The sequence below is a fragment of the Mesitornis unicolor genome, unplaced genomic scaffold (assembly GCF_000695765.1).
Source record: "Mesitornis unicolor isolate BGI_N332 unplaced genomic scaffold, ASM69576v1 scaffold21378, whole genome shotgun sequence".
NCBI lineage: Eukaryota > Metazoa > Chordata > Aves > Mesitornithiformes > Mesitornithidae > Mesitornis > Mesitornis unicolor.
This window is the reverse complement of record NW_010200075.1, coordinates 53,349-65,665: the sequence shown is the minus strand read 5'-3', so window position 1 is coordinate 65,665 and position 12,317 is coordinate 53,349. Positions and strand designations below refer to the sequence as shown.

The following is a 12,317-nucleotide window of genomic DNA, read 5'->3' as shown; positions in this document are numbered from 1 at the left end:
GCCCATGGCACGGGGGTTGGACTGGACGATATTTAAGGTTTCTTCCAACCCAAACCATTCTGTGATTCTGTGATTATATGTTTGGAAGATGGAGGAGGTGGAGAGCAGGGTGGGAGAGCTTTCCCAAGGGCAAGTGTTTCAGAGACCCCCCTGCAGTGGATGGGACAGAGGAACCTCTGTGGAAGTGGTAAGAGAACCTCTAGGCTCCTAAATGACTCTGGCACTGCAGTGCTTAATGCTTTAATAGATCTTTTGTGTGTATGTGTGTGTGTCTGTTGTAATAGACAGTATCTACTATAGTGTGTATGTGAGAAGAGGAGGGGGGAAATTGTTGTGTGTATTGAGTTGGATAGATGAGATCTGGTTCCCTGCTGGTTATCCCTCTCCTGAGGGATAATGTTGCATGGATTCAGTCTTTGAGTCTGGAATACACTTCCTGGGCATACATTTTGCATAAACTAATCAGCTGCTTAATATGTTAATGAATTACTAATCACTAAGTGGTTAAGGTATTTCACTTGTGCCAAAACCAGCACATGGTGATGGGTCTTCTGCTATGGCTGTGTAGATCAGGACTATTCAGTTTAAGTTTTGATAAGGTGTATGTGGTGTGCCAGCTCGAGCCCTCCTTAAGCACAGCGTTCTGTGTCGCCTTCACAGCTGATAAATTTGTCAGCATCCACTAGTTGCTCCCTTAAAGACTGTTGAAGAACATAGTTGAAGTCTCAGATATGAAAAATGTGCCATGTTCTTGCAAAAATACTTCTTACTTTTGAGCTAGAGTCCACTGTTTGCGTAGCTCTGATCAGTTGCCCTGTCACAGCCTAGGACCTTTATGGCCATAGTCGTGTCAATATTGATTAGGTGTTGGAAATTATGTTCACTATTGTAGAATGCATAAAGGATGCTGGCTGTGTAGCCTTTGGTAGACAAAAAATACTGTCAGTTCCTGAAATTTGTTATAAAATGCTGTAGAAAAATGTGCCATTCAAAAGGTTTTATCAGTTCAAAATGAAGGTGGTCTTCTTCCACACCCTGCCAGTCGTCAGAAGAAAGAAACTGGAGGAATGACTATTGAGAGATGTTCCTGTTATAAAAATCTTCAACAAAATATACATTAGCACCAAGCAGAAGGATTTTTGGAAGTAATATTCTTATTCAGACAGCACAGAATTTCCTGATGTCAGGCTTACCTCTTAAGTCACTTGTAAGCAAACTCTTGTGCAAACTAGAATGATAAACATCTGAAGAGGTATTTTGAATGGGGGAGGTAAAAATGCCTTCTTATGTACATGACTGCCAAGCTTGATTTTCATCCACTTCTGCTGGCACGACTTCTTTTTGCTGTCAGTGTATGTGTATTGTCACACGTCACAGGGCTTATGCTTGGTTTATAGCTTTATTATTAGCAATGCTGCACAATCTGTGTGCCAGAACATCTGGGGCATCATGTAAATGTAGAGCATTCGTCAGTGCATAGCATTAGAAGAGTCCCAGATATTTAAGTAGGATTTGAGCTGGTTATCTAGCAGTGGCAAGAAAAGCATTCAACCTTATGGCTGCTGATATTGGCAGAGATGTACGTGTTAATGTCTGTAACGAAATCAAGTAGTCCGCAGTAATGTTGAAAGCTTGCTTAATCCATCAAAAGGCAGAAGGACTTCTTTATGTATTTTAATATCCTATGTTCCATTTCAGTTGATAATGTCAGTGCTTCTATTCTGGACCATCATCTCTGCTATAATAATCACTCCAGGTTTTTTTGTCATATACTAAAATACTCTGCCTTTTCTTTTCTGAGTTCATTTATTCAGTGCAATGTTGTAGTAGTCTTCACATGTAGTGATAAAATATCTGCTCAAAACTTGGTTCTGTTTTGCCTGGAAATCTTTTTAAGATGCCTTGCAATTGAAACAAATTATATTGCAACCTTGTTGAACTTACTGAATGTATAATGATCATTCAAATTCAAAGAATTGCACTGAATTTTTGTCTGTCCCATGTCCAGTTTTGGAGGAGAAAAATGAATCAGATACAGAAAAATTATCAATGCAGGGAGGAAAATGCACTTTAAATGCATAAAAAAGCTTAATGTAGGAATAGAATTTCCCTTCTTTTCCCTGTGCCTGTCACTGTTTCTTATTGAAGATTTTTTTTCTCATGTAGTGACTTCTTAGCACAGAATATCTAGGCTGGCAAAGCACGTTTCATTTTCAGAATTGTTTTTGTGATTTGCAAACCAAACTATAAACCAAATTTTGCATCTAAACTATAAGCAGTGCCTATACTGTGTTATTGCAAATAGTATCTTATATTTGAGTAATTTTTGCTTAACTCTGTTACTTGCTGACTTTTACAGATAATACCCAAGAGTTGTAACAGAAAAAGCTTAGAGAAAAATGTTACTTTTTAATGTGTATATATGTATTTTGATTTGTTTCCAAACAAATTAGGGTAATTACTTTGAGCTTTGATTTTTCTGGAGCTGTTTGGTTTTTTTATCTGGGAGAATGAATCACACACACAGAAAGTGCATAACTGTATATGAAAGGGGGGGGAGTGTGTGTACATATATGCATGCATAGAAGTTGTGGATGCTGACTTGATTGCAAAGAAATGAGTTGTTCTGTGCTCTCAGAAGCTTTGAAATAGCGATGCGTCTCCGTTTAAGGCTCAGGGCAAGCCCAGGGAGCAGAATTTTCTCTCTATTGTCCCCTACCCTCCCAGGGGAGGATTAAAAAAAAAAAAGGGAATAGGGAAAAAGATGCTTTGCACAAGGTTGGAAGGTAAGACTGTAACAAGTTTAATGAAAAACAACAGGGGAAAGGAAGAGGGAATTAATTAGGGACAAAAGATATTGAACTATATACAAAACCCGATCCCAGTAGTCCCGAGTGGAAGTGTCCGAGCAGTGCCTCGTGGCTGCTGCGACTGCTGTGACTCATCACCAGGGACTGCAGTGGTGCTGGGAGCGGATGGTGGTGGATGCTGCCGAGCACGTGGGGGTAGCCCCGGCCGTCCCAAGATGCGAGAGGAAGCAGCCCAGGAAACCAGGAAAAGCCCGCGAAAACCTCGGGCCTCCTCGGTTTTTTATAGTCTGGGGCCAGAAAGGGGAGGGAACAGTACTGATCTGGGACCCCCCAGCGTCCTACAGACACCACCTGTCCTTCCCTGTCAGGCTGTTAACCCTTAAACCATAACACGATGTCCCTTTCAGGACTTTCCAGCGAGTTATCCAGGGAAGGATGGTTTGAAGACTAGATGGTGGATGACACACTTCTTGATGTACTGCTGGTTAGCAGAGCTCAATATCAGTGTTTGCCGTTGCTGTAATGCACGGTAGAAGTAACAATGTCCCCATCGAGTGCGTGTAGGACCTCTGCCGTCAATAATTCTGTAGTACAAGTTCAGACCTCTATCGGGGGCGCTCACAGAGGATTGAGATGGTCAAAACCATCAGCTTTGCTGTCCGTAAATGCAGTTTTGTTCTTCTTTTGATTTTATGCGTATTTCTATCTAGGGAAAGGGATGGTTTCCATTTCTGTGTACTGTTTGTATTTCTTAGAACACTCTTTTAAAAGTGAATGCTTCTACATGAATATTTAATGAAAGTAAAAAAAGAAAAAGTAGTAGTTTACTTGCCATCTGTTTTGCAAGACAGAACAATGTCCCTGCAGTGATTATAGTGCTTTTACTTTCTCGAGTGTTAGTGACCAGTAAATGCCTTTAAGTGCTTAGAGTGTTAGAAGAATTTATCACTTTAAGGTCATAGTTTTATCAGGCAATCTTAATGATACTTTTTTTTTTTTAAAGTTACTCAAATTTCACTGTTCAAACCTGTTTGTCCCTACCATATGAGAGGAATAAAGCATGAATTTTTGACTCCTGAAGCAAGGTCAGCAGAGATGCTCATGAATGTGACACTTTGAAGTACACTGGTAATTCAGGTGTTCCTGGTTGAAATTCAGGAGCTCTGTGGCTCCTGCAGTAGCTTCACAGCTACTTTTGATGCTTTTCATGGAGGATCCCCTTGTTGACTGTGTCACTGTGTTGTGTTGTGCTGGATTTGGGCTTGTGACTGAGATGAAACCCATGAAGAGGTGTGAAGAGCCTGATCACAAGACTTGGTTGCTCTCTGGACTGACACCCCCTGCGCAGGGTGCCAGATTGTGGCCGCTGCAGCTCGCTGGCCTTTGTGCTGGGCTGATTTCCTGCCATGTGGTCTGGTCCTTCTGTGAGTCAAGTTGCCACAGGGGAGTGAACTCTCTTAATCCCAATTTGGGGACTCGGTGAGCCCTGTCCCTTCTAACCTCAAAGGCCTCACCTAATGCTTCTTTCTGAGTTTGTCTCATTGCTGTTGAATTTCTTGGGAAGATGAACTGTTTCCCTCTCGGATACCAAAGCTGTTGTGAAGGAGTGGGTGGGTAAGAACATATAAAACATCTCTGATGGGACTTAGGCTCTAAAGTCACCTATTCCATTTTATGGGACTACTGCTGTTGGTAGGCCTTAGAGTTTGTGTCGATTTAAAAGTAGTTTATTCTCCCTCACCAAGTGTACTGAGGAAGCTGATTGTGCTGCTCACATCACTCTGTGCAAACCTCGCCCTAAGTGGCTTTATTTGACGTTGTGGAAGCACAGCTTGGTTGTTTGATGCCTTGCACTGTGAGGGATTCACCTCACTCATTATTCTGATGTTTAGTAACAAGGAATATATTTTATGAATACACGGTGTATTTCTGGGGTTAGTGATTAGACCACTCCAGAGCTACTTGTAACTGTTAGGAACAATTTCTCCATCCGACTTGTCTGTTTCCAAAGCGGTGCCTGTTGAGTGTACTGGGAGCACTGGAGTTCATGAGGCAAGAGTGATTTGCTTCTGCTGCAAGAGGAAGCACGTTTTGGGATGGAGTGAAACCCATCTAGGGGTGCCCATCTCCCTCCTTCCCTCCAGCCCTCCCCACTCATATAGGAAACAGAAGAAGGTTCCCAGGAGATGGTCCTCTACCGCTCTTTCATTGATTGTTCACCACTGGTGACCTGTGTGTTGGAAGATGTTCTTGCTAGCTCTGGGTTCAGTTGTGAGCTGGAAATCATTCATGAGCCAGCACTGTGCCCACGTGGCCAGAAAAGCCAATGGCATCTTGGCCTGTATTAAAAACAGTGTGACCAGCAGGTCCAGGGAGGTGATTATCCCCCTGTACTTGGCACTGGTGAGGCCGCACCTCGAGTACTGTGTTCAGTTCTGGGCCCCTCACTATAAGAAGGACGTTGAGATTCTGGAGCGTGTTCAGAGAAGAGCCACAAGGATGGTGAGGGGTCTGGAGAACAAGCCTTATGAGGAGCGGCTAAGGGAACTGGGCTTGTTTGGCCTGGAGAAGAGAAGGCTGAGGGGAGACCTCATCACCACCTACAACTACCTAAAGGGAGGTTGTAGAGAGGTGGGTGCTGGTCTCTTCTCCCAGGTGATGGAGGATAGAACAAGGGGTAACGGCACCAAGCTGTGCCAAGGGAGGTTCAGGTTAGAGATAAGGAGGAAGTTTTTTACTGAGAGGGTGGTTAGAAGCTGGAACAGGCTGCCCAGGGAGGTGGTGGAGTCGCCATCCCTGGTTGTATTTAAAGAGCGGGTAGACGAGGTACTTAAGGATATGGTTTAGGGAGTAGACAGGAACGGTTGGACATGATGATCTCAGAGGTCTTTTCCAACCGAGCGATTCTGTGATTCTGTGAAAATAGGTGTATTTTCTCAGATTGCCTGGCGAGAGATGAACCTGATGAGCAGGTACTCTCCTTCCTCCTCCACTTCTCTCCTCCTCCCTATATTGCACTGCTTTTGGGGAGAAGAGCTGAATGAAATACAAAGTCAATTCTGAGTTACTCAGCTAGGTAGAAAGAGACCTGATTTCCAAATACTTTTCAACATATTTAGATCATTGATGGCTGCTGAAGTCAGTGGTGCTGATTGCATGAGGAAAGTCCATGAAGACATTTCCCAAAGTATCTCTGTGATGAGAACAGCAGGAAGAGAAAATGTAGTAGATGTAATTCTCTGTAGAAAAAGTGTAAATAGGAAAAAACTTGGAAACAGAAGCCAGATTTTTACTTCAAGATTTGCCTTTTTATCGTTTTGAATTTTTTTTGAAATGAATCATAAAAGTCTTAAGTTTTTAAACAAGGAAGTCAAACGTGTTTGCTTCATTTTTGCTGGATCTCAATGACAGTAAACAAGACATACACAGAGGACTCAGCTTATTTGTGGAAATACAGCTTGATGTAAGAGGCCCAGAAGACAATTTTATTGTCTAACTTCAGTAGGTAAATGTGTTATGTTGGAGATACTTGAAAAAAAGTATTTGTTTTCACATATAAATATCTCTGATTACTTTCTGTCAATCTGAAATAGTGTGCTAGTTCTTATTTGGGACCTGTCAAGTTGAATAATATTTTCAAATTACCTGGCTTTAGCATGAGGGAGGCTGGTTCTGCTCTCATGAGTGTATGTTACAGGTGGAGAGACTTGGACTTCTCCCTTCCTTTGTTTTCCCTCCCTGCGTACTTTCTGCCAGCACAGATTGTGGGTGTGTATTGATCAAATTAGGAGAGGTTCAGGTTTTAGTTGGTTCTTCAGGACAGTCCTAGGACATAGTCTGTTTTTCTGATGGGCAGAGTCTGATAAAGATCAGTCCAAGGACAGGTGAGTTCTAGTCTAGGATCAGGAAGGGGAGCAGGGAGCAGGAGGAGGAAATGAGATGGTGAAAAAGCACAAAATGACTCTGCCGTGATAGCTGTGTATGGGGATGTGAATCAGTTTTGCATGTTGAAATGTCTTGAAAGATACTGGGATAACTTCTTGCAGTAGCAAGTTACTAAATGTAATGAGGCAATAATTTCAGTGTAGATGCAGTACAGCTGTTGACAATTTTTTCCCCTTTTTTTTTCCCTTCTGCAGATATTCCTGAAATACCAGAAAGCATCTCATTCTGCAGAGCACTACAGGTAGCAGATTTCAGTGGGAATCCACTGACTAGGTAACTTCCACCTTCTTCTTAGTACTTGCCATACCAGAATTGCAATTGTGCTGTAACAATTACAATTTTAAATAAGCCTTTAAAAATTGTGATCTAGGATCTCTATGAAATCTTGCCAGCAGTGTCTCTCTGGCAGAGACTGCAGGAAAAGTTCAGATTTAAAAAGTGATGTGCATCTTTCCTGGGAGGGGATGATATTTGTTAGCCAACCAGGAAAAATGTAAATCTGATTGTCTTTTAAGTAATTTTCATTCCTCTCCTTAAATGCATAGGAAACCCATGCTCATACGTGGGAGAGATAAGGCAATGGTTAGCACAAATGCATTGACACAGGCCCAGGTGCCTGACGATTTGGAATAAACTTTAGATCAGCTGCTGCAGATAATGGCTTTTACTAATGATTAAAGCTTGGGCTGGCATTTCATCACCCTCCCATCAATTGGGACGCAGTGACATGCAGTAACATGTGGCAAAAATGCACTGCATGTGTCAGTGGCTGCTATGGCTGCTGTAGCTCTGCGTTCTGATGAGCTGGAGTTTGGGATTACGCACATTTTTAGCACAGAATATAAGTTTTGTTTACATTGGTCTGTTCCGTTTGCTGAAGAATTTGGAATTTAGTGAAGTGAGGCTGGAGATAGCAAGGAAGAGGTGATCTGCTAGTTAAGACCTTTGAATACCATTTGGAGAACTGTTTCCTAACCCAACCTGTGCCACAGAGCTCCTTTGTGATGCTGAGCAAGTCACATAAGTCAGAGTATTCACAGTGGGCACTCCCAGACCTGCTTTGCTTTGCACTGAGGTGGGCTGGGAATACTTGCAGGATTAGCTGGCTGGCTGAGGTGCAGGCGTGCTAACAAACAGGAGAGTGTCTGTAGTATCTTAAGCTGCTCTGGTGGTTTTGCATGGCGGCTTCTCCCACGTGTGCAGCTGGGATTCTTCTGAAGTGCGCTCTGAATATTGCCCATAGTGTGTTCCAAGTTCTCTGGAAAGTCACATCTCTGGGCATTAAAGGGACACTTGTGATCTTAATCCCTGTGCCTCTGTTGCCCATTTATGTAGTGAGGATAATAATACCACAAAAATCCGGTAAAGCAAACTGAGGCTGAGCTGTGTTTAGATACACAAGTGGTGAGGGTCACTGAAAAGGTTTTTCCCAGGCATCAGAGTGCAGTACATAAAGCTCAGAGCTGCATCTCGTGGTATTGAAATAAAAATTATCAGTAGTAATGTGCTAGTTATCCTTCTCCATTTTAAGTGCTGAATAAAGCCTGGGGCCCAAATAATGTGTTTCTTTAAACAGTAGCTATAATGCACAGCTACAGCTGAGTGGAATTAACAGGAGAGTTGAAAGGTGCTTTAATGGGATTGAAATAGAGCTCATGACTATTTGTTGACAGTTTGAGGGAATTTTAAGAATTCTTGATAAAGTGGCTCCAAAGTGTACACATGTCCTGCAAAACATCACTTTAAGAGGTTTACTAAGTTAGAAAACACAGATACCAGAAGCTGTTTGCACACTGTTGCCAGGTATTTTCTGTGATGAGATCCAGAATTTCAGTTTTACCTATATAACAGCATGTAGATTTTTGGCAATGTTTTGCCCAGGCAATGTGGAAAAATAGTTATTTCCTTTTCTGTGTAATATCCTGTAATTTTTTTGTTTTCGCCATTGATTCTTGTCCTTCTTTCCTCTGAGCTTAAAAGCCAGTTGGAGATCTTCCCAATCAATGTGCTACCACTAATACAGTATGATGCTTCATTGTCAAACTTAATCATTGATGAACCTGCAGCATTATAACTGGTTGCCAGACCATTGTTACAGTTGTTTTCAGATGATTTCAGGTTTATATTAATAAAAATCAGGCATATTTATTGTAGATTAGACTGGAAGTCCACTATATGCTATACATATGATAGGATAGAGTTGTTCCAGTTGGGAGACACCTACAACAATTATCTAGTCCAACTGCCTCACCACTTTAGGGCTGACCAAAAGATAATCAGACTATTTAACTACAGTCTTGAACCTGTTAGAGCCTAAATGGTAATGAATAGTTACAGCGGAGCTCACATTGAAGATTTTGAGCATGTTCTGTTAATAAGGTCCAGAAAATGACAAACAGTGCAGTATGGAGTTGCACATGTAAAAAGACCTCCCTCCACCCCCATTATAATTTGTCTTTTTCCCTTTCCCCATCATACACGGTTGTATTTGCCTGTAGGTGTGCATCTCCTTTTGGCTAGTTGCCTGCAGGTCAAACCATGTGCCTTGAGCTGGGTGATGGAGAGGGCAGGAACCAAACCAAATGCCACAGCTTGAGTTTAGGTTGAATCTTAGGGTTCAGCAGAAGTTGGCTTCTCCTCCTCTACCTCACAGCCCCTTTTACCCCACCCTGTCTCTTGTGCAGCTGCAAACTGAGCTGCTTGGTGCAACCTGGGTGTCAGCGGGCAGTGAGTGGTACAGGAATCCTGTGTGAGGGAAGGGTAAGCCAAGCTTTGCAGAAGACCGACCAGGTGATGGACCTAAAGGTTTCGGGAACTTTGAGAGTGTTTTGCATATGACTGCATTTTATAGTGTAGAGAAGGGAGGGATTACATGCTGTTGTGCTGTGAACCAGTAAATGTGAAATGCTGTAGCAGCGGAACATTGTTTTCATAGTGAACAGACTGTTTCTTCAGAAAGCAGCAATATGAAAGGCCATGCTGTAAGTGTGTATGTAGCTGAAGCCTGAATAAAAGTAATTACTTTAATTTTACCATCTAGGTGATACAGGAAAATAATAGTAAAAAAAGACTTTTTTAATAGGTTTGATTTTTTTTTTATTATTTGTTAAAATGCGTAAAATGTTCTCAAGCATTTTTTAATTTTTGTATTTTTTAAAGTTACAAACTGGGGACAGGGAAGAGAGAGGCTAGGAGACAGGGCTATTACCTGTTCTTTGACACAGAAGAAACTTTAAAGTCTCTAAGTCATGTTTATAATTTTTTTTCCTACTACGATCCTTAGAATTTTGTGAGAGTCACACTGGAGTCTGGTCATGCCTCCCTTTGTGTGTATTTGCTAAATAGACTGTTGTTTTCTACAACGTGTTCTCTTTTCCGGTACGTATTAATGAATGTGAATACTTCTGCTGGAAGTCCTTGATTTGAATTAATTATCTCCATAGGTTGCCCGAAAGCTTTCCTGAATTACAGAATCTAACGTGTCTTTCAGTAAATGACATCTCTCTGCAAGCACTACCTGAAAACATTGGGAAGTAAGTATTTTATACTTTATTAGTATCTTAATTTATTTTCTCCTTATTATTGTGCCTATTTTATAAATCACTTGCATAATTGTATGTATTATACTCTAAACTTATTTACAGGTCTGCGCTTATCTTTTGTATTCTCTCCAGTCTGAGGGATCTGTTTAAGAAAAATCCCTTTGCATGTTCACTGGACATTAGCAGTCTCATGCAGAATCTGAAGCACGTGTGCGTGTGTTTCGGCTCTTCTCCGGGATTTGGAGTACCTTGGAATTCTAGGTGGAAAATTAAGCACATGTTTTGTGGTGCAGATCTGACCTTTTGCTTTCCTTCATTGTAGTAGACCATTGATCCATTATTGCAAACATGTCAGATGGCTTGCTACTCAGCTCCAAACCAGCCAATTGTTGGCACAGGGACAGATGGGTAAAAGCTGGCTGTGATCAGCATGGAAATTAGAAGGTTCCTAAGTACAGGAGCAGTCTGGTTCTGAAATAAACTCAAATGGGAGCTGTGGAGATGAAAACTCATGGAGCAGCTCTAAAGATGAAATTTTATAAGCTTTTAAGATGTGTTTGTTAGCTCTGGAAAGTAGAGCAGGATTGCAAGGACAGACTTCCAAGGTGGAGACACATGGAAAATAAAGTGAATTTTGTTTATCTGCCTCATTTGGACTGAAATGAACATCCACACTTGCAGAAGGGAAATCTCGCTCCTCTTAGTGGAGAGAAGGGTATCCCTTCCAATTTGAAGGAGAAGAGGTAATTCCATGTCTCCTCACTCAAATATGTGAGAACGGCTGTGCTGGTTCAGATCAAGGGCTCATCTGGCCCAGCTTCTTCTGCAGTTGCAGTAAGTAGATGCCTAGTGAGGATTAGGAAGAAAAGTGTGTCTTTGATTACGCCTCTTTCCATCCCCTGACTGTGTTTGGTTCAGTGGATTTCCTGAGTTTTGGATTTTGGTTTGTATAATTGGTAACCCATAATGAATTTCTCTTCTACATATTTATCCAGTTTTCCCTTGAGCTTATGTAGACATCTTTAGTATTGTCCTCTGACAAGTAGCTGCTCAGGTCTATAACCCATTGCAATGACTTGTTGTTTGGTTTTGGGTTTTTTTTTTTGAGCCTGGCTCTACCTTGCTTGCCTATGATCCCTGATATTGGAAGAGGCAGCGAGCAGCTGATCCCTACGCACTTAATCTGCCATCAATACCTTTGTAGTTTTTTGCTGTATGCCCAGGTGCTTTTTTCCAGGCTGAAGAGTCTAACTTGCTGTTCTAGCTTCAGGAATAGTCTTCACAGAACTTTAAGATATCAGTGCTTTAACTCAGAAAATTTATAGTTTGTTACTTCTGTTGGGAAACATACCATTTCAGAGAATTTGAAATTTCTTGTAGCACCTGATTGTTCTCTGTCTCCTCCCCTCATTATTATTATTAGTTTTTTAATCTGCATCTCTCTTTATTGCCCATATTGTTGTTCTAAGTTGCCATGTGCTGGATCACTTACATCTTTCTTCAGAAAGTTACAGTAACTCAGATGTTGAGTCATGAATATCAGTAGAGGCCTATTAATCTTGGACGTCCTTTCGTAAAGTGAGGTATTTCTAACACAGACTCTTTGGGGAGTCAGTGTAGTTCCTACCAATAAAACCCAACAATTTCTAAACAGAGGAGTTCTCCAGAAGCGATTTTGTTATTAAGCTTCTGCAATGTAGTCAAGTTCAGACCAGCATTGCTTTAGCCACTTCCCATGGATGGGTCTGACAGCTGTCAGCTGGCACTGCTCCAGCAGCAACAGAAGTGGAAAATGTCTTCTGAAACCTTCCACAAGCACTAACAGGTACAGCTAATGTGTGCCCAGTGACTATGGCAAAGACTTACCTAAAACTTGCATGAGCTGGGGCTTTTGTAACAGTCTTCCTTTTCTGTTAAGTTCACAAAACTTTTATTGCAGCTTTTCACAGCACTGGCAGCTCAGAACTGGCTTGTTCACACTTTGCAGTTTCTGAAACGCAAAAAAATTTGGGATCCTGCC

At 41.6% G+C, this 12,317-nt stretch overlaps 1 protein-coding gene across 1 annotated transcript in view; it reads left to right on the top strand.

Annotated features, from left to right (window-relative positions):
- Window positions 1-6,949: 6,949 nt before the first annotated feature.
- Window positions 6,950-12,317, top strand: part of LRRC1 (leucine rich repeat containing 1) — a gene marked incomplete at its 5' end in the record, with an annotated part of 39,426 nt that continues 34,058 nt past the window's right edge. The window contains 2 exons of the mRNA XM_010189636.1: window positions 6,950-7,028; window positions 10,199-10,288. Of these exons, the coding sequence (XP_010187938.1) occupies window positions 6,950-7,028; window positions 10,199-10,288 (169 nt within the window). The remainder of the gene's footprint in view (window positions 7,029-10,198; window positions 10,289-12,317) is intronic.